Source organism: Phocoena sinus, chromosome 17 (assembly GCF_008692025.1).
Source record: "Phocoena sinus isolate mPhoSin1 chromosome 17, mPhoSin1.pri, whole genome shotgun sequence".
Classification (NCBI taxonomy): domain Eukaryota; kingdom Metazoa; phylum Chordata; class Mammalia; order Artiodactyla; family Phocoenidae; genus Phocoena; species Phocoena sinus.
In genome coordinates, this window is record NC_045779.1 from 607,003 (window position 1) to 632,520 (window position 25,518).

At 40.7% G+C, this 25,518-nt stretch overlaps 1 protein-coding gene across 5 annotated transcripts in view; it reads left to right on the forward strand.

The window, feature by feature from the left end:
* Window positions 1-25,076, forward strand: part of UBE2V2 (ubiquitin conjugating enzyme E2 V2) — a 35,427-nt gene extending 10,351 nt beyond the window's left edge. For 2 of the 5 annotated variants that reach the window (XM_032609529.1, XM_032609528.1), the window contains exons 2-4: window positions 7,940-8,088; window positions 12,655-12,780; window positions 19,830-25,076. In XM_032609529.1, coding sequence (XP_032465420.1) covers window positions 7,940-8,088; window positions 12,655-12,780; window positions 19,830-19,976 — 422 coding nt within the window. In that variant the 3' untranslated portion in view covers window positions 19,977-25,076. Of the gene's footprint in view, window positions 1-4,248; window positions 4,269-5,697; window positions 5,718-7,523; window positions 7,542-7,939; window positions 8,089-12,654; window positions 12,781-19,829 lie in introns of those variants that run through there. The other 3 variants (XM_032609530.1, XM_032609531.1, XM_032609532.1) reach the window with 3 other exon arrangements.
* The last annotated feature ends 442 nt before the right edge of the window (window positions 25,077-25,518 follow it).

Genomic DNA, 25,518 nt, shown 5'->3' on the forward strand with positions numbered 1-25,518 from the left:
TTTTAATTGTAACAGTATTCTGTCATGGATTATACTATGTGATGCTTAGGTTGTTTCTAAATTTTCACGATTAGAAATCATGGTAAGTGAGCCTTCCTACCTCCAGCCCTTTGCCAGGATCTCCGTGAATGTTACCAGTTTCCTCCCAGAGTTGTACCAGTTTATGCCAACCTCAGCAGTGAATGAGCCTCCATCTCTACATCTTCGTCAAACCAAGTATTGCCAGACTTAATATTTGTCAGTCTGGTGGAGAGTCATTATGGTTTAATTCATGTTTCCCCTGATTACTGTTGAGGTTGAGCACCCTTTTTATATGTTTATTGTACATCCCTGTTTCCACCCCTGTGAACCTCCTTATTCACTGTTTTGTTTTCCTCGTTGACTCATAGGATGACTTCTTTGTATATTTTGGATGCTGACATTTCCTGGTTATGTTCCTCATAACAGTTTGTGGCTCTTTTGTCAAGTTGGTTTTTAAATTTTAGTCGTTTATCAGTCTTCTGGTTTGTGCTTTTTTTTTTTTTTTTTTGCGGTATACAGGCCTCTCACTGTTGTGGCCTCTCCTGTTGCGGAGCACAGGCTCCAGACGCGCAGGCTCAGCGGCCATGGCTCACGGGCCCAGCCGCTCCGCGGCATGTGGGATCTTCCCGGATCGGGATACGAACCCGTGTCCCCTGCATCGGCAGGCGGACTCTCAACCACTGCGCCACCAGGGAAGCCCTGGTTTGTGCTTTTTTAAAAGAAATCCTTTCTTATATCCCAAGGTTGGAGGAAATCATATATTTTCCTAAAGTCTTATGTTTTGCTCTTCACATTTAGGCATTTAATATGCCTAGGATTGATTTTCATGTATGCTGTGAGATAGGGATCTAATTTATTTTTCCATGTGGATAAAATTTTCTAACATCATTTACCGAACAGTCCAGTCCATTCTTTCCCTATTTTTTTGTTTTGAAATAATTTCAGATTTACAGAAAAGTTACATGAACAGTATGAGGAAATCCTACCCCATACTAATTAAGATTTTTGCACGTGCTTGCGTGTGTACTCTTTCCCCGCCCCGCCACAGACACATTTTTTTTTTTTTTTTTTTTTTTGCAGTACGCGGGCCTCTCACTGTTGTGGCCTCTCCCATTGCGGAGCACAGGCTCCGGACGCGCAGGCTCAACGGCCATGGCTCACGGGCCCAGCCACTCTGCGACATGTGGGATCTTCCCGGACCGGGGCACGAACCCGTGTCCTCTGCATCAGCAGGCAGACTCTCAACCACTGCGCCACCAGGGAAGCCCCAGACACATTTTTTTTAATGAAGCATTTGAGAATAAGTTATAGACATGTCCCTCTTCGCTGCTAAATACTTCACTGTGCATGTATTGAAGTCCAGGACGTTCTCTTACTTGATAATATAATTATCAAAATCAAGAAATTAACTTTGATACCGAACTTTTATCTCTGGGCCCTGTTCAGACTGCCAGTTTTCCGCTAATGTTCTTTAAAGCAAAATAATTACATATATATTTTTCTGGTACATGATTCAAGATTGGTCTTCTTTTAGTGTGGATTCCTGCTGACTCTTTCTTTCTTTTTTTTTTTTTTATTTTGATGTGGACCATTTTTTAAAGTTTTTATTGCAGTGTTGCTTCTGTTTTATGTTTTGGTTTTTTGGCCACAAGGTGTGTGGGATCCTAGCTCTGACCAGGGACCGAACCTGCACCCCCTGCTTTGGAAGGCAAAGTCTCAACCTCTGGATTGCCAGGAAAGTCCCCCTGCCGACTCTTAATGCTGCCTTTATTACATATCCTGTTTTCATACATGCATGTATCTGTTTGGAGGCTTTCTTTTTCATTAGTTTGTCGATTCTTGCACTGACTTCACATTATCTTAATTACTTTCTTTGGCTGATGGGGAAGTCTTAATATCTAGGGAAGTTATCCCCTCTGTTTTCTTTTTCTTTAAAAGTGTTCTCTTGGGCTTCCCTGGTGGCGCAGTGGTTGAGAGTCCGCCTGCCGATGCAGGGGACACGGGTTCGTGCCCCGGTGTGGGAGGATCCCACATGCCGCGGAGCGGCTGGGCCCGTGAGCCATGGCCACTGAGCCTGCGCGTCCGGAGCCTGTTGCTCCGCAACGGGAGAGGCCACAACAGTGAGAGGCCCGCGTACCGCAAAAAAAAAAAAAAAAAGTGTTCTCAAAACTCCTGCCCCTTAAGTTTTCCATAAGAATATTAGGACTCTTTGTCCTGTTACAAGAACAGTGCTATTGGAATTTCAGTTTAAATTGTAAGAATCTGTGGATTAGTTTGAGGAGAACTTATGTATTTGCAGTGAGTTTCTCATGTAGGCAGATTGCTCTGTTTATTCAGTTTTTTGACGTTCTTTGCTTATGTTTTTTAATTTTCCCCACTGACGTCCTGAATATTTTCACCTACTCTCCCCCTGAATGGTTTCTTTTATGTTGCACCTGGAGAGTTTCTTCTTCAAGGAGACCTTCCTTGTCTGTTCTTTGGGGTTGGTTGTCCTTCCTAGGTGTCCCCAGAGGATGTTTTACTTTGTGTTGTTCTATCTTTTTAACTGTCCTCCTCTCATAGACTGTAAACTTCTTGAGGGCAAACAAAGGTTTTGGTCCTCCTGGTATCAAGTGCCTAGCATAGTAACTACATCCAGTAGTCAGAGGTTTATTGAGTGAAAGGATGAATTAATGTAGAAGTAATGGATATGGTCAAATAGGTTTCCCAGTGCTTTGATGCCTAATGCATGTTCCTCTACATGTGGTGTTTTCCTAATTTTGTTTCATCCCATTAAGGAAGAAAAGAATGTTAAAACCAAACAGATATTCGAGTCTTAAATTTCTGAAAAATTAGAAAATATTATTCACAGAGAGCTTTTATAAATGCTTCTGTTAATATATAATTTTAAGCAATGCAAAATCAGAAGGTAAGTCCCTGTTCCTTAGACTTGAATTTTAAAACTCTCTTTATGATGTTTTTGTTTATATAGTGAATTTCAACAATGTGTATATTTTGAAAAATATGTGTTTTAAGTCGTACACATTCTGAAGTTTCCCTGCTTTCTTTTTTATTTTCTGAAGTATGCAGTATACAGTAATGGAAACAGTTGTACTCATGCTGAGAAATGTGAATTTCACTTTTGACTCAGCTACTGGCTTGCCATGATCCTCAGTGAGTTACTTCATGTCTTTGATCTTTGTGAAAATATGGATATATCTGCCCATCATACCTCAAAAGATATTTCCCTTATTCAGTTAGATGACTGTATGGGAAAGTACTTTGGAAAATATAAAATGACAGTTATATTATTTCCCTGGACAGGGAAATATTTTCCTTCGTGCACACCCAGGTGTGTGATATATGGAAAGGCTCTTTTTACCAGCGTTCAGAGCAGGATTTATTTTTGGCAGTTGCCCCCACAGCTGGTCATGACGTGTTCCTCCTCCCATCAGATTTGCAGGGCCAGGGATGTGCGTGCCATCCGGGACTGAGGGGAGGGAGTGAGAGTAATGGCGGGCAGCTTCGGCTTTGAGACTTGTTCCCTCCTCGCCTCCCCCACTCGCTCTCCATGTTTTTAGGGTGAACCTTGTGAAATCACTTTCTGTTGATCACAGAGATGCCTGAACACCAGCAGTTTCACTCATGTGGCCCAACCTAGTAGTTTAAGCCTTAATTTTCTTACTTAGTGAAATGGTGATGTTAAAACAACATAAGGTAAAATTTAATGCTTCTGCCTGTAAAGCTTTTAGCAAATGTCTGTCACATAGGAGGTGCTCAATAAATATGTCCATTTTAACTAAGTCAGCCTGCTGGGAGTTTGCGGGGACTCCGAACTCCCAGAGTGGGATGGGAAGCAAGCACTCAGATTACAAGTGGGACTGTTCAGGAGTTCCATCTTAGCAGCGTGCCTCCTCAGGTGTGTCGAACGGTGACAGAAGCCCAAGCGCCTAAGAGAACTCTGCGGGGGCAGTTACGCAGCCTGGCCGGCCCATAAGCTGGGTGCCCCGACACTCCCTCCCCTAACCTACCACCGCCACTCTGGGCATGTAGTGCGGGGAGCCGGGGTGTTCGTGAGGACCAGCTACCTAGGGCTGGAAAGCAGATAAGATGGAAGAAATTCATTCTGTTTGTATGGGGGTTTTCCTTTCATTTCTGTAGGTGATGATGATTCACCTGGTCAAATAGTGTGAAAGGGTGTCCAGTGAAGTCCTGCCCACCCCGTTCCCCAACGTGACTAATACTATTCGCCAGGACATTTGAAAATGGTACTTGATTATGCTTATATAGAAACATGTTTGTAAGTGAGGAAAAGAGCAAGTTACAAAATTATAAGTCATGATATCATTTGGGAAAAAACACAGAAACCATATATTACTATATATGGAAAGTAATCTGAAAAGAAATAACACTGAAATGTTCATAGTTATTTATTTTTGGGTTTTCTACATCCCAGAGTGTGGAACTAGAATTCACCTGGCCCTCTTCAAAACTATACCACCTCATCTTTTTTTTTTTTTTTTTTTTTTAGTGTTATCAGAGCTTTCTTAATTTAGATGGTTGGTTGCAAAGTGATGTTAAATTTGCTTTGCTGTCATTTCTTACGTTTGTATGGATAGATTGACAGATTTATTACTGTTTAAGGTTTTATTTGGGCTTTTTTCCTTATAACTGAAAAAGGTAAAAATATTTAGAGTTATAATTGGGAAATCCATGTCCCTAATAAACAGCATTTCAAGACTCATTCTAGTGTTTATTTGGCAGTGTTTATGCCTTTACTTTTGGTATTGTGAGAATTAAAGGTACATTATTAGGAATCGGATAGCCTTGAGATTAAAAACTGGAAGCATGTTTTCTAGGTTGTTTGCATTCAGCATTTTGCTTTTGAATAATATTATTTTGGGTCTTAGGTCTTATGAATGGAGGTTCATTGTAATGTAGTAAGGAGGAGACTAGATTAGTGGATGCCTGGAGACTTGGGTTTTTGACTTGGTTTGGTAACTAACTGGTAGTTAAGTGACTTTAGGATTATCACCTAACTTTTCCTGGTGAGAATTTTCTTTTCTCTAAAGAGTTAGGTTTTGGACTGGATGGTCTCTGAGGATTTTTTTCTTTTAATGAAGATCCCAGACTAAGGGATTAAAGTATTTAAAACTATTGAACAACAACAGTAATAACAACAACATGCGCACATATACACACATAGGAAAAAGGCAAGCAGAGCTAATGGAAGGCAGCTCAGACATGGCAAGAGATCCAGAGGGCAGCTTATGTACACACTGCAACACTCACAGACCAACATCCCCATCTCGTGGTGTTTTCTCTTCACAGACATTAGTGCTTGGTTGAAATAAAACCAGAGTACTCTAGCCCTGAATTTAAAAATATAGCTCACTGGTGTTTGTTTTGAGTCTTATACTTTAAAAACAAAATAATCTTAGCTGCTATAATCTTTTAAATGTTAACATTGCCAGTAACTGATCCATTAATCTTAGAACTGTTTCCCCAAGATGCAGCATAGAGAAATGGTGAAAAGTTTAGCAGTCACTAGGTTTATCACTTTTATGGCACTTATGTAAAAAGAAACATTACTTTTACATTGTTTACTTTGTAGTTTTGGATGCGCATAAAGCTCACCTGACTGAATTGTTTATAAAAAGGAGGCAACAAAATTCAACACAAATTTAGAATTTTTCTTCGGGAATGACTTCATAATGGTAAGGGTAATCAGGGTCCTTTAAGGGAGAAACCTTTAAAAAGCAAGTCAGTAGCAATAGATGGTGGAGATTCTGACTGTGCAGCTGCAGGGAAGAGCAGTTGTCCCAGTGTTATGTGCATAGAAACTTAGAGCTCGGGGACTGTTTCCTGGGTGCCAACCTTCAGGACTGTACAGAGAGCTTGAATTCTCCCAAAACGTAGATGGAGGTGAATGGAAGTTTTTTGTAATTTTATTTAATATGGACACTAAACTGGTCATAGTCAACATTTATTCTGTTTAAGATAGATACCTTGTTTAATTTTCACAGTGGTTCTTTGGAGCAGAAGCCACCGTGGTCTCCCTTTTATAGATGAGAAAATGGGGCCGGGGCCCCTGTCTGGGAGGCAGCGGCACTGGGAGCTGGCCTTGGGCAGCGCCCACGATTTTGCCGGGATGGCTCGCTGTATAACCCACCAGTTAAGAGAGTGACTTTGGTCTAGAAACTGGGTCTTAATACTGGATCTGCCGCTTGTAACTGTGTGACCTTGGGTAGGTCACTTTTCCAAACTTCAGTTTCTATAACTGTAAAATGAGTGCTTTTAGGATCAAATGGGATAATTTATTTAAAATAGCACACAGTGTACCCTGAACAAATGGTTATTACTAGTTATTGTAGTTGTAATAATGAGTACTCTTGTTTTTGTGATTTATAACAGCCCCATGTTTCTGTGGCCCAAGATTTTCAAGCCTTTTTTATGAAGCACAGTACATTAAGTGGCTAGTTTTTTTTTTAATATAATTTATTTTATTTTTGGCTGCGTTGGGTCTTCATTGCAGTGTGCAGGCTTCTCATTGCGGTGGCTTCTCTTGTTGCGGAACACGGGCTCTAGGCGCACGGGCTTCCGTAGTTGTGGCTTGCAGGCTCAGTAGTTGTGGCGCACGGGCTTAGTTGCTCTGTGGCATGTGGGATCTTCCCGGACCAGGGATCGAACCCGTGTCCCCTGCATTGGCAGGTGGATTCATAACCACTGCACCACCAGGGAAGCCCCGTGGCTAGTGTTTTTAAGTTACAGTACTTATTGGCTTTCCATTATTTGTCCAGAAACCTTACTACAAATTAGTAACTGAAAGAGATGTTTTAGTTTCAGCAAGAGAGATAAGTTATACAAAATGACAGTCGCTTTAAAAGAGACGTCACTTTTTTTCCTGCCTCATGATTGTGTGTGTGCTTGCATGTGAGAGGGAGGGAGGGAGGCGGTGCTCCAGAGCCAGAAGGAGAGGGTCCTGATTTTTTTCAAGACTTGTGCAGTGGGGCTGGAGGGTGTTTCATGCTAGATGCTATTGAGAACATGGAAAACCACAGGGTCCATCCTCTGGAGAGGCCAGGCCAGTGATCCTAGGACAGGTTGTGATAAAGTGCACAAATCATGGTTGGTTCCGGGGGTTGGAGGTCAGAATGGTGGCAAAGACCAGGTTCAGTGAGAGTGAGGGAGTAGGGACTGTGAAAGGCTGGGGGTTCTAGGCAGAGAGGAACATTTCTGTGGTAAGATTTTAGAAATAAGTAGAATGAGGAGGTCTAAAGAAGTGGAGGTGTGAGAAAGGCTGTTGGATTGTGAAACTGTTGCTGGGTTGGGCCCAGATGAGAAGGACGTGTCTTAGGAAACATCCAGGAGGCTGGCTTTCCAGCCTCCAGCCTGCTGACGGGGGAGACGGGGCCCCCTGGTGATTAGGCAGCCAGCAGACTGGCTCAAGACCGAGGGTGGGGTCAGCATTCTCAAAATAGTACCTCTTAGTGCGTTTTTACAGATGGAACATAATTCTCTTCTTTGAAGATTACTGGAGAGTATGTGCTAATGAAATGGAGCTTTTATGGACTTTCTGGTCACGCCTGTTTATTCGCTGTCGTGTTCTTGGCTGAGGAACAGGAGTCTCAGTTACGGAAAAATAATCACTTACGATGATTCCCTTATGATTGATTTATGTCAGTTTAAAACTGATTGCTTAGGAATTTATATACATGTTCTGTACTGCTGCTAATGTTTGGAACAGTGCTTTCTTTAGCGTTTTCATTTTGAAGGGTTTTTAGATTCAGCATTTTTGGGGGCAGAATGCTTTTTAAAGGGAATTTTGTCTTTTTGGGAAATAATTTTTAAAGGTTAATTTGGGGAAAGCTGAATTTGAATATGTGTAGCCCTTATAATTATGAGCTTTTTACATTTACATTGACATTCTTTTGTATAGGCGTTAAAGTTCCTCGTAATTTTCGCTTGTTGGAAGAACTTGAAGAAGGACAAAAAGGAGTAGGCGATGGTACGGTTAGCTGGGGCCTGGAAGATGATGAAGATATGACACTTACAAGGTGGACAGGCATGATTATTGGGCCACCAAGGGTCAGTGCTATAAATTACATATTTTTTCTATTAATATTTATTGTCACTTTAGAGTAAGCATTTTATTTTATAATATTGATATTAAAATAAATAATTATAACTTTAACTGAAACACTTCCTCACCTTTTACTTATTTTGTATACATTTATTGATGCTTGATTTTCTGGAGGATTGGGGGGAAAAGACCGATACAATCATTGCTGCCAAAGTGTTTGCAGTTGAGTAGAGGAGAAGAAATGAACACAAATGATAGATTCTGAATATGGCAGAGAAAGTTCACTGCGGGACTTTAGAATATGTTTCTTCTAGCTGGAATAATTGAGGAAAGCTGAACAGTGGAGGAAGTTGCCTTTGGAATGAGCCTTAAAGGACTGGCTGGTAGGATTTCAGAAGGTGGTGATGGGGATGGAGAACATTCCAGATAGAGAGGAGAAAAGGTGAGGAAATGGAGGGGTATTTGGGAAGAGCAAAGAGTGTATTTTGATGTAACATGTTACTAACCTGCTGTGTGTGTCATCAGGGTTTCTAAATTGGTTTGTGTTGAGTGCACATTGCTGTTGGCCAATGACAGTTGACTCGCCATGGAAATGTTCTGGCCTCCATGTTTTCATCTATAAAATATGTAGACGAGGCTGATTCTTGCATGTTTTCTAGCATTGCTGGCAACAGACCTGTTGTTTTATTCTTCGGTCTTTCTCAAGTTTATGCCTTTCTATTTTTACTCAAAATTTTTTTCAGACTCTGGGAAATTTTTTTCTGCGTTGCATTCCTTACTCAAAGGCCCCATTTACTGCGCACCCTGCAGTGACTCTTGGAAATATGTATTGTATGTTTTTTGACTTGTTGGAAAGAACACAAATATGAAGGTTTTTTTAGTCTTTGGTTTTGTATACTGTTTGCTGCCTGTGATGGGAGCATTTCAACTGTTTTGCTGTTAGGTAGAATTTAGATTTCCTCTTTATTTTTTCTAAAAGGAAATGGTCAGGTAATTAGCAATGTTAACTTTAGAGAATGAATTAATGTATGTTTTGCATTTTCTGGTGTTCCTTTGCAGAATTTGTGCACTCTGCTAAACTAACAAGTTCCCTCTTCCCTCCAGTGCTCTGATTTTTCCATAAGACATGTGAGGAAGGAAATAAAATCCTGATGGTTAGAATTCTTGATGTTTTATAACTTGGTATTTGTAATGAAAACCTTGATTTTCACTGCCTGTGAACAGTATCACCAGATGGTCTTTTTGGTAAAAGTAAGTGCTTATAATAATGAGCATTCTTATCTAATGAACAGCTTGAAGATTGGACAGTCTGAACTGGGTGGAGTATACATTCGAAATGATTTACATTTGGTTTTTCTCTAGTCGCTACCTCTAAGAGACTTTAAGAGTGTTTTGGAGTTTGTGCATAAGACCCCCCATGATTTTGTGGGCTGCCCTGTAACCTAGTTCACAAATCTCTCTCACCCGGTTGGGGTCATCAGCAGGTCCCCCGAACTAGCTGTTTCCTGGTGTCACCGAACCACAGGAAGCTCGCTGGGTTGCTGTGCCCAGTGGGAGCCAAGGCTGCTGTAGGGTCGGATGGGGCTAGGCCTGCTTGCAGGGGGCACAGAGACAGGATGCTGCCCCCTGCCGCTTTCTGCTGGGGAAGGGGTTGTCTTGGAGCCCCTTCCCCTTTCTGTGGAGCGGGAGGCACCCCTGAGAGGCCCTGTCCTTCCAGCCAGGCTTTCCAGCCAGGCTTCCCCACCTGCTGAGGCCTGGGGGGCTGGGTGAGAGTGGGCGGTCCCAGCACTCATTCAGCTGCTCAGCTGCCTTTTAATAAAACCTGCAGGGGCGGCATCTTGGCTTAGTTGGTTTTTCTTTGGAAGGTGCCAGATTCAGAACAATTTTGTCCCCAGCTTTAGGGTAACAGGAGAATTCCTACCTCAGCATTCTGTTACTTGGTTAGTTGTTTCTCGGTTTTTTTTGTTTTTTTTTTTTTTTTTTTTTTTTTTTTTTATATGTTTTTTATATGCTACTAAGATCCCTGGTTTTTTATGTTTTTCCACTGTTTATTTGGATTTATATAATTAGCGATTTTGTTTTTCCATATATGTTTGTGTATTAAATTTTCTAAGCAGTATTTTTTAGCATTAGATGTTTAGTAACATTTCCAAGTTTCCTTATATGTATACTTCAGAAGTTTTGAGAATTAAATGAATTAATAATTAGACAATAAGAGAGTATGTGTAGTACATAATTAATAAACATTAGTTCCTTTTACTACTCTCTTTTCTGTCACTCTTTTGTTAGCAGAAAGACTTGGCTGTTAATTTAAAATTCAGGGGTGATGAAATTAATCCAAGGTACCAAAAGTTAGGATGTTTAATCATTGTAGGCTAGCTTAGATTGAGGTATAATTTGCATATAGTGAAATGATTTTCGACAAATGGAGCCTGTTACCCGCACCCATGTCGAGACACAGAACATGTCTGTGCCGCCAGAAATTCCCTGTGCCCCTCCCCGCCCTGCCCCAGTCACTACTCGCTACCCCCTAGAGTAGTCTTGTGTGTTGTAGGCCTTTGTGCCAGTGGAATCGTGCAGTGTGTGTGCTTAGAGGCCCGCTTCTTTTGCCTTGGCATATAATGTCTCGGGATCAGCTGTGTTGCTCCATGAAGTGGGTAGTGGTGTGTTTCACAGAGATGCCACAGTGTGCTTATCGCTTCTCCTGATCACAGTACTCCCTGCCCATCGCAAGTAAAGCTGCTGTGACTACAAGTCTTCTTGTGAACATAGGTTTGTTTCCATTTCTCTTGGATAAAATGCCTAGGAATGGAATTCCTACTTGGTAGGGGAGGTGTGTGCTTATTTATCTTTATAAGAAAATGCCATATTGTTTCCAAAATGGTTATACCATTCCCTACAACCAGCAAAGTATGAGAGTTCTAGTTGTTTCCATGTACTTTGAGTATTTTTAACAGTATGGAATTTCTCAGGGGCTATTTAAGAAAAATTTTTTTCCTTTTATTTCTTTTTTTATTGAAGTATAGTTTATTTACAAAGTTGTGTTAGTTTCAGGTGCACAGCAAAGTGATTCAGTTATACATACATATGTATCTATTTTTTTTCAGATTCTTTTCCCTGGTAGGTTATTACAAAATATTGAGTATCGTTTTCCCTGTGCTCTACAGTAGGTCCTTGTTGGTTATCTATTTTATGTATAGTAGTGTGTATCTGTTAACCCCAAACTCCTAATTTACCCCTCCCCCTGCCACTTTCCCCTTTGGTGACCATAAGTTTGCTTTTTATGTCTGCGAGTCTGTTTCTGTTTTGTATATAAGTTCATTTGTATCATTTAAAAAAAATTATTATTATTTTTAACGCAAGTTTTCTAGAGAGGCTGCTGTGCATGTGATTGGAGAACGACAGACCAGATGATTTCCTTGACCTTTAGTCCTGTTTAAACCTCTCCAGGTCCTGGGCATATTATTAATGTAGGTTTGCTGTTAAACTTGGATGAGTTTTATCCAGCTGTTTCTTTTTTAAAATATTGAAATATTTAATAATATATGTATAAGATTGTTGTATACATTTTAAATTACGGTAGTTTAATAACCCAGACCTGACCTCCACTTGGGAGAACTCTTACTTAAGGGAGAGGAAGCTGTGGATCAGTTGGGGTAAGTGAAATCTATAGATGGTTAACTTCTTTTTTCCCATGTTTTTACAGGAATCAACAGGTATGAAATTTGTCACTTCCATTTATTTTTTTACTTTCTTGTTTTAATTGAACACTAATAAGTTTACCTAGTGAACAGAAGCCATAAGGATAAAGAAGAGTTAATTATAGGCATGAAAGTAAGCCTTGAAAAATCTAAAAGCATTAAGTCTGGTCGCTTTAAAATGGCTGTTTTATAATATGGTAATGTTTAACTTCTCGATTAAGAAACCCTGTTTTTAAATGATGTGGAAAAATAAAAGTTGGGTATTGTATCTCTGAATTTAGATAATGGAATTTAACGGACAACAAAATTAATGAAGTAGTAATGTAAATGTAACTAACCAGAAGCATGAATTAATTGTTCTAGTGCTGGACAATGGTATAATATGGTGTTTATACCAGAAGATATATTGATTGCTGTATAAATGGGGTAACCATATAATTTATTGTCCAGCCAGACCCTTTTGAGAATGAAATGAAGTATTATTAATAATTAATACAGGAGCAGTAAGAATAAACAGAATTGTCCTGGAAAAATGGGAACCTTTATATATGTGTGACACAGGTCAAGCCACAATATGGACTTTTTAGTAAAATCTGAATTTAAGTGGTCTGTTTTTTCCTTTTAATTTGTTACAGGCATTGTCTGTACCACAGAAGCAAGTTCTGATCTTTTTGATATTACTTTGTAGAATTATTTAATTTTGTAAAATCTCTACGTTTAAGTGTGCTTGCTGCCTTTTTTCTAGCCATATAGATCAAATAAATTCGTAGAAAAGTAAATTCTTGATCATACAAGTGGTAATATTAAGTACATTTATATTGTACTTTCCCTCTTGATTAGCACTTCAATATTATTATTTTTGCCTTCCAGACAAATTATGAAAACAGAATATATAGCCTGAAAGTAGAATGTGGACCTAAATACCCAGAAGCACCTCCATCAGTTAGATTTGTAACCAAAATTAATATGAATGGAGTAAATAATTCCAGTGGAATGGTAAGTTAAAGTAGTCATTTTATTCTTACATAGCCTATAAATATATAGTCAGGAGAATGTTAAAACAACAACAACAAAAGAACCTTTGTTTAGCGGAAAGTCTAAAACAGTTTATCTCATGTTGTTTTTCTCTTTTGAATGGACCTTTCCTTAAGAACCTTTATGTACTAGCCTAGATAGAGGTGAGGGTTTTATTAATTGCTTCAGTAGTCATATTTCAGCTGAATCCTTATCTGGTGATAAGAAAGTCATTATTTCTCTTTGAATTAACATTTTTCTTTAGGGTTAAGGTACATTGGTGAGATTAAAAGGATGGATATTCACGAAGAGGAGGTTTTTCTCTGAGGAACGAGTATGTCTGTACGGGAATAGACAGTCGTGGTTGAGCATGGTTGTTTAAAGCAAATAAATCAAAATGATGTGCTCTCCCTGACTCACAGAAGGAAGTGAGCGGAAATAATTTCCGGTACGAGTCTTGGGTTCGTACGAGTACTAGAACCTGAAGTGAAGGCTCTTGAGGTGCTGTGTTGAGAGCACCCTCACATGCAGAATACGTGTTAGGAAGCATGATAACGTGATGATAGTAGCATGAACATCATCTGTCAGAGGAACAGAATGTTACCTTAACTTCTGTGTGCGCCTACGCGTCCCGTCCCTGTGTTCCCTTTCCCCAGCAATGGTAGTTAACACCTGGAGCATTTCTTTTGTGTTCTATCACTTTTTCTTTATAGTTTTAGCCCAGGTGTCACATCTGTACAGCTAGCCTTCCTTCCTCCCTCCCTCTTTCCTTCTCTTCCGTCCATCATCCATCCCACACCATGAGTTTATACCATCATCTCCAGTTCTGTTCCAACACTGCAGGGTGTTTTTCAGATTTCATCCTTTCTGTGCTTGTAGTTCTTGCCTTCAGCGGTGAGAAACCTGCTTTCTGTTGCCCAGTGTGTTTACCTGCATGTGCTCAGTCCCCCTGTGTGAAAGCACACTTCCAGCAGCAGGCTGGGTCCTGGACACACAGCTGGCCGTCCGGCCCCCACCCCACCCTGGGGCTCCAGGTGGGCTGGCTCCTCCCTGCTGGGTGCCCCGGACAAAAGCATGACCCTGACTGGAGGAGCGCTATTGGGCATCTCAGCCCTGGACCTGCTGGGCCACTCCCATACCTCCCTGTGTGCGGTGCCTGTGGTGCACCAGCCGGTGCTGGGCCCTGAGAGTCCTCCCTTCCCTGCCTGCTAGGGCATCAGTCCATGGACATTTATTGTACAATGTGTTGATGCGTTCAGGTGTATAATCATCGTATCTTGTGGTTTCTATCTTTACACGTGTTTCTTGTTTCTTGCCTACTTTTGAAATGGCCATTCTCAATTCTTTTCATTGTTTCTGTTCTTCCAGTGGTTATTCTAGAAATTACAGCGTGCATACTTAACTATTTCTGTGTCAGTAATATTAAGAGATGTGATGGAAGCAGGATTATGAAACAGTTTGAATTTACGGAAGGGATATTGTTTAGGGAATTTCTTTTATGACATACAACTTTACCTTTATGAGGAAGACATTTTGGTGAAATTTCTTTACCAGGAATTTTTGTGTTGAAAAATTTTTGTGTTTTTCACAACTGCTGGTTTGTTTTCATATTATAGACTCTGCAAATTAGGTAATTCATAGTGAGTTCTACATTGTTGTGGGAACTAGGAAATTCAGGATTAAATTTCAGACCTGCCTTACGAGCTCATCTGATCTCATTTTGGACATTATGCCTCCTTCTCTGCCTCTCCTTCTTAAACCCTCTAGCATTAAGGTCTGTTAGTCTTTGTTGAAAATGTAACTCGAGTCCGGTTTTACTTTTCTCCTTACGTTGCCACCGAGTGAATGTTAGCCATCATCTCTTGTCTGGGCCCTGCACAGCCTCTCTGATTCTCCTGCTTTACCTCCCCCAGTCTTTACAAAGCAAGCAGCAGAGGGACCTTTCTGAGGCACAGGTTGTGTCCTGTTGCTTCTGTGCTTTAAAATCCTGCAGTGGCTTCAGCCACACGGGCACACTCTCTGCCCTGGCTCCCTGGGGGCTCATGGTGCTCGCGGCCCTGCACACCTTTCCTTTCGCCTCAAGACCGTTGCACTTTCTGTGCTTCAGGGGTGGACATCCTTACGGACTCTTTCTTCACTTCGCTGTGTAAGTGTCACTCTCAGAGAGTTCTGTCCTGACTCCCAGTCTGAACTGTGTCTGTTTTGTTACTCTGCTACAGTCACTCTTTTATTCTTCCCCTTTGTAGCAGTTACTATAAATTATCATTTTTCTCTTTGTTTTTATTTTTGGCGTTTTTAAAAGAATTGTTTCTAACACACAGGCAGGTTTTAGAGAATGATGTAACCAACATCCTCCACTTACCCTCCTCAAATCTTAACCTTTTTGTCTTATTTGTAACAGGTCTTTTTTTAACGAAAGACTGCATTATACAGAGTTAACTTTGTCTGTGCCTTTCCCGGTTTGCCCTTTCTCTTTCCTCAGAGGTGGCTGCATCTCAGATTTGGCATTTATCATTTCATGCATGGTTGTGTTTTTACTGTGCACGTTTGTGTATGCTTCTATGTTGTATCCCTTTTGTGTGGACTCATATGTCAGTGACTTTTTTTTTTTTTTTTTTGCGGTACGCGGGCCTCTCACCGTTGTGGCCTCTCCTGTTGCGGAGCACAGGCTCCGGACGCGCAGGCTCAGCGGCCATGGCTCACGGGGCCCAGCCGCTCCGTGGCATGTGGGATCTTCCCGGACCGGGACACGAACCCGTGTGCCCTGCATCGGCAGGCGGACTCTCAACCACTGCGCCACCAGGGAAGCCCAAGCTCAGATTTTTTAAGATAAAAGTTTCTCCGTTAAATTTCTGTAGAACTCTCTAAAGGCTACTCTGAATTTCTGTGTTTATCTTGTGGTGGACCAGTAAAAATCAGTGCAAGGTCTTGGGCTGTTGCATGAAAGGTGCTTTCAGTGGCCCTGCTCTAGGGCGTTCACGTACAAGTAGGATGTCTGCTGAGGTGGGGTCTGGGTGAGGCTTGTCTTCAGCTTGACTGACTGCCGCCCGGGCTCTCCCAGGGTTGTCCATGTCTGTCATGCTCACTGTGTGTAAGTGCCTGGACTGTCCATCCCTACCAGTGCTTCATATAGTCAGGCTGGAGTGGGGACCTGGAAGCAGAGAAATTAAGTCCTGGTTTAATTATTGGAGCGTAAGTGTTTGTATAGAGTGACTGGATTAGGCATCAGGTTTTCTTTTGATGATATTCATCGTGGTTTGATTTGCATTCTCCTAGTTAGGCACCTTTTCACCTGCTTATTGGCCATTTTTTTTTACCCTCTTTGGAGAAATGTCTATTCAGAACCGTCTAAAACGACAAGGATTTATTGTCTCACAGTCTTTGTGGGCTGGGACTGTGGCCCAGGGCCTCTCCCAGGGCTGCAGCCCACATGCCAGCCTGTGCTGTGGTCTCTGCTGAAAGCTCGACTGAGGAAGGATGCAGCTCCGGCCTCACTCACGTAGGTGTTGGCAGTAGTCAGTTCTCAGTCAGGCTTCAGTTCCTTATACACTGTAGCCAGAGGCCGCAGAGCAGTTCACAGCAGAGCAGCTGGTTTCCGTCTGCAAAGCAGGGGAGTGAAAGCAAGAAAGAGCAGGATGGAAGCTGGAGTATTTTTGTAGCTTAACGTCAGAAGTCATATCCCAGCGTTCTGTCCAGCCCGCACTCCAGGGAGGGGTCACATAGGACGTGAATGTCAGGAGTTGAAGATCTTCGGGAACCATCACAAAAGCTGCTGTCTTAGTTTGACTGCTGTCACAAAAATACCATAAACTGGGGCTAGTTTGGACAGCAGAGATTATTTCTCACAGGCTGGAGGCTGGGAGGTCTGAGATCAGGGTTCCCACGTGGTTGGGTTCTGGTGAGGACCCTCATTCTGGGCTGCAGATGACTGACTTCTTGCTGGGTCTTCACAGGGAGGACAGAGCAAGTTCCAGTCTCGTTCTCTCCTAATCCCATCGTGGTGGCTCCACCCTTGGGTCCTCACCTAAACCTATTGATAATTACTTCCCAAGGTCCTCGGCTCCTGGTACCTTCCCATGGTGGTTAGGGTTTCAGCGCATGAGTTTTGGGGGACACAAACATGCAGTCCATAACAGCTGTCTACCACGATCCACTTTGCCCACATTTAATTGAGATATTTAGTCTTTATCATTAAGTTCTAAGAGTTCTTAATTTACTGGACAAGAGCCCCTTGTTAGGTATATGATTTGCATGAATTTTGTTTCATTCTGTGGGTTGTCTCTTTGTTTTCTTGACGTTTTCAACACAAAAATTAAAAAATTTTATATAGCCAATTTATCTACTTTTTCTTTTGTTGAAAGTATTTAGTTGTTATATCTAAGAAACCATTGTCAAATCCAACGTCACAGAGATTTACTCCTGTTTTTTTCTAAGAGTTTTATTGTTTCAGCTGTTAATTTAGGCCTTTGATCCATTTTGAGTTAAGGGTCCAGCTTCATTCCTTTGCATGTGAATGTCCAGTTGTCCCAACACCATCTGTTGAAGGGACTGTCCTTTCCCCATGGTTGACACACTTGTCAGAGATCTTTTGACTGTACGTGCATGGATTTACTTCTGGGTTCTCAGTTGTATTCCATTCCATTGATCTGCGTTCTCAGTCGTTTTCCATTTCATTGATCTGTATGTCCATCCTTGTGTGAACACCACCTTTTGTTTTTGTTTGGTTTGGTTTGTTTGTTTGTTTTGGCCACCTGCACGGCATGCGGGATCTTAGTTCACTGACCAGAGATCGAACCCGTGCCCCCTGCAGTGGAAGTGCAGTGTCTTAACCAGTGGACCGCCAGGGAAGTCCCACACCCTTCTTGATTACTGTAGCTTTGTAGTAAGTGTTCTTTTTCATATTGTTTCGGCTATTCTGGGTTCCTTGCATTTCCATATGAATTAAAGGATCAGCTTGTCCAGCTCTGCAAAAAAGAAAAGAAAGGGCAGTTGACATTTTGATAGGGATTGTGTGAAATCTGTAGATGAATTTGAGGAGGATTGTCAACGACATTAAGTGTTCTGATCCATGTACATGGGATATCTTTGTCAACAGTTTTTTTTACAGTATTCAGTGTACATGGCCTACACTTCTGTTTCTTATCCTGTTGTAAATGGCATTGTTTCCTTGAGTTGATTTTCAGATCATTCATTGCAAGCACACAGATAAGGTTTTGTTTGTGGATCCTGTACCCTGCAGCCTTGCTCTACTCGTTTATTCCCTCCAGCAGTTGCAGTTCCTTTAATGGCTGCCTTAGGATCTGTGTACAAGGCCACGGCATCTGCGCATAGAGATGGTTTCACTTCTTTCTTTTCAAAACCTTTAATTTCATCTTCTTGCCTAGTTGCCTGGCCAGAGCCTCCGGTTCAGTGTTGAGTAGCAGTGATGGCAGCAGATGTCCTTGTCTTGTCTTATCTCAGGAGGAAAGCTTTCAGTCCTTCACCATTGAGTGTGCTGTTAGCTGTATATTTTTTGTAGGTGCTCTGTATTGGGTTGATATACCTAGTTTGTTGAGTGTTTTTATCATGAAAGGTTGTTGGATTTTGTCAAAGCTATTTTGTGTCTGTTGAGATAATCATGGTTTTTGCTCTCTGTTCTGTTAATACGGTGTATTACATTGATTGATTTTTATATATTGAACCAACCTTGCCCTACTGGGATAAATCCCACTTGGTTATGGTGCATAATCAAATTCTTTATATGTTGCTCAAGGTCAGCCATAGGTGAGAGTTTATGGCCTTCTCAGGTCTTTTGAGCCTGTACAGCCCTGCACATGTGTGTCTTCTAGATTCACAGGCGTGTGTTGGAACTTTTCAAAGCCTCACTGGACATCTCATTTCCCAGCTTTCCTGTGAAGTATTTGGTCACCTTCCTGCTTTCCTCTTACCACCTCCTTGCCCAGCAGAGGTGTTAAACAGTTTAAGCAATTTCTTTTTTTTTTTTTTTTTGCCCCGGATGCGCAGGCTCAGCAGCCATGGCTCACGGGCCCAGCCTCTCCGCGGCATGTGGGATCCTCCCGGACTGGGGCATGAACCCGAGTCCTCTGCATTGCAGGCGGACTCTCAACCACTGAGCCACCAGGGAAGCCCTAAGCAATTTCTTTAATTTAAAATTTTTTTTTTATTTTTTATTGAAGTATATAGTTGATTTACAGTATTATATTTGTTTCAGATGTACAATATAGTGATTCAGTATTTTTATAAATTATACTACATTTAAAGTTATTACAATATAATGGTTATCTTTCCTTGTGTTGTACAGTACATCCTTGTTGCTTATTTTGTACATAGTAGTTTGTGTCTCCGAGGTGTCACACAATTGACACTGGTTATTTTTGGCAAACAGCAGGTGGAGGGGTGGGCCGGGGACTAGGTGGTCCTCCGTGGGTGAGTTCTGAGGTCAGACAAAGAGAAACCCCATGGAAGGGGTTTTCCAGGGAACTTTCAGGCAGGCCGAGAGATGGCAGGTACCTGGGGGTGAGGCTTTGAAGGAGCTCCAGCCCCATCCTGCCAGTTTCCTGCAGTGGAAGATGAATTTAGCACAGTGCGGAGAACACACGGGAGAGAGAGATCTGAAAGCAGAGGTCAGGGTTCGCAGTTCTTTCCTTAATCCTGGTGGAGGTCATTGCCCAGACTTTGGGTCGTGGCATTGGAAATGGAGAGAAACCTCTGACCTTATCAAGAAGGAATTGGTAAATATGTTTACGTGTAGTTATTTTATATAACGTTTATTTCTGATGACCGAAGTTCCCTACACGTTTACAGAAAAGCACCACACGCAAAGGACACACTTTTTTAGGAAACACCTGTGGAAGAAGGAATATTTTCCCTAAGTATTATATGAACCAGTAGTTTCATAATGTTCGCTTTGTGAAAATAGAGCCAAGCTATGAATTTTTAAAAGTACTTCTTATCAAAGTGCGTCTAGTATATTGGTGCCAGACCCCATTAAACTTGGCAGCTGATTTTACTCTTCTTCCCCCTCCTTTCAGGTGGATGCACGGAGCATACCAGTGTTAGCAAAATGGCAAAACTCATACAGCATTAAAGTTGTACTTCAAGAGCTAAGACGTCTAATGATGTCCAAAGAAAATATGAAGCTTCCACAGCCACCAGAAGGACAAACATACAACAATTAATTTTAGTGGATTTAAAACTTGTCTTAAATCAACAACCTTCTATTCATGTTAATGTCTTGATTAAATATCACAATGCAAAATACCCACACATTAAGTAAGATAATTCCAGCTGGTAAACATGACCTGGACATCTGTAAGAGTATATTTAATATATGTACACCCATTATGTTTTCAGGTAACAGGAGGAAAATTCAGCACAGTTTTTTTTCTTGTTAAGGCACCGTCATTTAAGCATGAACCTGGAGTACTCAGAGTGGAACTCAGGTTTCCAGGTGGAAGAACAGCGAGAAGTGTCAGATGGCTGTGCAAGCAGATGTGTTTCTGAAGAGAAAGCCCAAGAAGGAAAACCCAGAATGGCGTGCTCTCGCTTAGTGAAAGAGCTTCCGTTGAAATGGTCTAAAGTGGCAGGTACAATGAATATTGTCACAAAACATGTTCATTTTCGAAGCGGTATAGGTGCTGACTACTAGTAGTATCAAAAATACGTTCAGGATTGTTTTGATACCTGTATTTATAATAAAATTGTTGTGGGGAGGTGGACGGATTTCCGTTACAAGCTGTTCCTGGGTGTTCCATGTACCAGACGCGGTGAAGAGTTGTTTACAGTCTTTGTTGGACAAACCATGCATTTACATTTAAATGAAATCAACAGAAAGGAAATAGATATATGGATATGTGATTTTGAGATTAACGTTAGTCTTAAATTGTAAATAAAATGTGGAATGTGTCCTCAGAAACTGTGCCATTTCTGTTATATTGATGTGGTATGTGTACAGTAACTTGCTGAGGTAGCAGAAATCGGAATTATTGTAGCCTTCCCCTATATACACCTTTTATTATTTATCCTATATTGTATACGTCTTGCAAATTGGAATTTGTGGAGTATTTAACAGTACAGATTACTTAATAAGTTTAATTTCTTGTTAGGAGAAGGAGGGATCCCAGGTATTCTGTTTTGAAGTTGATTTCACCAGAAATATTGTTAAGAAAGATGTAGCAGTTTTTTTAGAATTAGAGATTGCAAATTATCCAAACATACGTTCCAGTTTTTCTTCATGATGTCTGCCCCCAGTGCTCTTAGCAGTAACTGGGGTTAGTTTTGTTCACTTATCCTTTGCTTTGGCAGCTACATAATTCTGAATTGAAAGTCCACCTGTGCTCTGCTTTGACCAGAGTGATTGAGGCTTTCGGATGCCGTTTTTCATCTCAGAGCGCTTGGGTTACTATTTTGCTGAAAATACTTCTCTCTTATGGGTTCTGTTTTCTGAAGAAAATAGTAAGGGGGTCATGTAACAAGGACAGATTTCTCAACCCTGACATGTTTTTATCAAGTGCATTCAAAGTTAAAGCTCTGAGCTACCTTTTCTTGGCCAGTAATACTTTAAAGTCAGTGGCAGTTTATCTAAATCTGCTAATTTCAATATGGCTTTTTTTTTTTTTTTGCGGTACGCGGGCCTCTCACTGTTGTGGCCTCTCCCGTTGCGGAACACAGGCTCTGAACGCGCAGGCTCAGCAGCCATGGCTCACGGGCCCAGCCGCTCCGCGGCATGTGGGATCTTCCCGGACCGGGGCACGAACCCGTGTCCCCTGCATCGGCAGGCGGACTCTCAACCACTGCGCCACCAGGGAAGCCCTCAATGTGGCTTTAATTATCAAAGATGTTTAAAGTGACACATAGAGAATGTATACATATAAATTAGTGCATGTGTAATTTATTTAAATAGGTTTGAAATGAACTATTACCTTGGCATACATTCTTAAAAATTTTAAGTGGTTGAGATTAAGTGGAATTACACTGATATCCTGTGTGAGAGTGGTGGTTCCTGACAGTCTAAATCGGTCTCTAGTGACCCCTTCCGCACTGGGAGAGCGTGTCCTGTCGTATGTGGGCGCTGATAACCATCTGAGTGCTGTACATTGTTTCTACAGTGGTGGGCTGAGAGCCTGGGCACCTTGACCTCTGGTCCACTCTCCTTTCCCCGCACCCGCTGTTGTGAAGGACTCCCCCCCACAGGTGTGTGTTGCCTTCGAAATTTGTTTGAAAGGCTAGCAGGTGAGACTCTAGGGGATGATCATGTGTTAATAAAGATTGCAAAAGTAAAATATTTGTCCTGTTAGGTCAGTGTTATGCTTTAATGGTTTTAATTACTAATTTTCAGAATCCCTCATTTAAAAATATTTTTTCTAGTATTTTAAAGTAATGGCATTTGTTGTTACAGGTTTATGTGTGACTTTTCAGGATTTTGGAACATAAACATTTATAAGAGGTGGTCAATGGTATTTGAGTCTTTTGGGTGTAAAATTTTTTTAGAAATTATAATTTTAAATTATCTTTTTAAAAGAATTTATCACACTTCAAATTTGAGTAGGTGCCTGGGGAGTGAATTAGTTTGACTTGCATATGGTTTATTAGTCTGGATTACTTAATACCAATTCATTAATTTAACTACTTCCCACTAAGTATATATTGTTATTGATGAATATGCATGAAATTCATATTGTTTTGAAAACTTAGAGTACATGGCTGGAAAATATCAATGTGTTTCCCACCCTGGATTTGGTGTGTGACCATGTGGGCGGCTCTGGAAGACGCATCGTGAGGTATAGACTTCGGTCAGAGCTGTGCTCACTCTTCCCGTGGGTGCGCAGCCGTGCTTGCATGTACACGTTAAAGAGTGTAAATGCAGGTGATGCTGTCTAGTGTCATGAATAACAATTTGGGGAGTTAAGGAATTTTTTCCCCCAGATTTTCTTGGTAAGTATATTTTTTAGACATATATGTGTAGCATTATAGTATAATTAATTGCTGGGAAGGATCTAAAAGGCACTGATTTCACTTTTCTGAGAAGTAACAATATGATTTTCCAGTAACAACTTGATTGGCTTTTGGTTGTGTTCACAAAAAGATTCCAGCTCCGAAGATTTTGGAAAACATTTGTATTTTGTATATAAAACAGAAACATTATGAAAAGCAGTGGATGCAGCGTATTACAGGCTTGATAGGAGTGTTAGCAGTTAATTCCTACCCAGTACTGTGTTTATTGACAAGCAAAATGTATGGAAATAGAATATCTTTTATGCTAAAATTAATATGCCTCTTTGAAGTTACTAAACAGTAGATGGAAATCTTATCATAGGTCATACTGAAAATGTTGGTTATTTTAAAAGTATAGTGGAATACTGAAAAGATACACCATAAGTATTTTCTGAAGAGAAAATTACTGAAGGTATTTGATGACACAGGAAATAAATGACAAGTCAAAACTGTCATCCTGTGAAATAAGGGAGTTTGAGGGAATCATGGAGTGAGTACGTGATTTTAAAGAATCACTGGATATGAAGAGGTTGCCCATTGTGTTTACGTACATCTCTAATGGGACGTTCTCACCTAAAAAATTCCTAAAGGTCCTCTGCATTTCATTTTTACATGTAATCTAAAGATCAGTACAAAATTTTTTCTGCAACTTCATTTATGAAATCAGTGATAAAAGCCAGATAGATTTCACTTTCTTAACTTAGAAACATTCCAGGAATCATCCTTTCTCCAGTGGGTAGCTGACCAGATACCATGTAAGGATTGTGCAGTGGCCCCTCTGCTCCAGATGTAGACTTACCGTGTGAATTCTTTTATCTTGTCTTAGTTGAGTACTGAGCAGCTGCTTACATCTGTCTGAGATTTTGGCAGCCAAAAGATTATACAAAAGTAAAGGTAATATTCCACCTCCAAAGGAAGACTAATCTCTGGCACTGAGAAACCGATAGAAGTGAGAAACCCCGTGGTCAGTAAAGAAGCAAATCTTTGAATTCATTGAGAGTGAAAGCTGTTCCTTGTTTGTTCAGTGCAGTTAAGTAATTAAAATATTGTTCAGAGATTATGGGGAAACACTAAACAATGGAGTGTGTGTATTCTTCCTTCATCTGATATAATAGCTTTTTTTTTAAACAGGCTTTTAACAATAGATAATTTTACAGAGTAATCTGGAAAATTAACAGTGTAATGTAAAGTGAGGTTTCAACAGGACACCTACATTAAAATGTAGTAAAATTAGTTATAATACTTAATGTCATGTTTTTTGGGTCCAGGGACTCTTCCAATCAACAAGCATGGTAATTGTGAATGCTTTATTACACAGGGTGAGATTTTATAGCCTTTGTAGTTTGTCAGCCCTTAATTTGAGGGAAAAAGGTAGATTTTCTCCACAGTGGATAACTGACAAAGAGAAATGTATTGTTTTACTGCTTCTCAAGCCACATTGTCCAAATAAGTAGTGATTGCCAGATGTCCAGATTATATCCATTGTCATAAATTATCTTTTTATTGCTGTAATTTAAAAAATCATCTTAACACTCAAGTAAAAGTAATTGAGTTCACAAGAAAAGTAAAATGTCTAATTGCCTGGGTTTCTTAATCTTGAGTAACATACGGACTTCTTTAAGGAGAAAAATAATTCTTTTGGACTCAGTATTGTCTTGAATTATTTTTGTTAAGACATTGTTTAATGCATAAAATTGTATCAATGCAAATGTATAAACTTCTTAGCCCTATAAAATTATAAAGCAAATTAACACAATTACATAGTAATTAAAATGTAAAAGACTTTAATATTGAGGATGTTTTATTGAATTACTCTCTACTTGAAATGTAAATATTTTCGTCTCTTCTTGGCTTTTTGTTGTTGCCATGTCTATTTTAGAGTGTGCGGCTGGACCTCAGATTTTTCTTACCTTTTTTCTCTTGACAAACTGGTATAAAACCTTTGTTGTTGTGTTCATTTGGTATAAATACAGTTCCCGCATTAGGTCCCCCTCTGTTCTGTTCTGTTAACCAGAGAACTAAAATTCCTCAGTCTTGATTCAACTTTGAGACCACAGTTGTCTTAAACCCTTGATTCTTGAGAATTACTGTGATACTCACTTTGCTGTGTTTGTGGCCCTGTATAGAAATAAAAATGATTTATGATTGGTGATGGTAGGTAAACTGATATAGTAAGATCATTTTAAATTTGGGTGACACATTTTAATCCGTTAGGTTTTAAAGCTTAGTGCTAAGAGGTGCTGAATACATTTATTGGTTTAGAAAATAAACTGCGGTTGAAAGTGGCTCCTTTCTCCGTTTGTGCCTCTGTACTGTCCATCGTCCTCTGGTGAATCTCCTGCACCTGTCATCTCTGTAGCTCCCTTCTATCAGCCTGTGGCCACTGCTGTTCTTACGTTCTGTTGCTCTTTGAGTGGATCCCTTTAAACCCCTTTTCCCCATCATTCTGGATGTGGTCCCCTCACATCAGCCCCAACCATGAATTTGAAGACTGCTTATGAGAGGTAGCTCGCCCGTTTGCTGTGCTCTGGCTCCTTCCTGCCTGTGCCCTTTGTTTACCACCTGTGCCCTCACTACCTGGGTCCTCTCCAACCTTCTCTATCCCTGATTTGCAGATCTTCTCCTCACCTGTCACCGTTGTCCTCCTTGACACAGTGTCCTTGTGTGTGATATTTTTGCTTCATTTGCCTCTGAGAGTTGATGTCCAAGCTGCCCATCACAGTAATA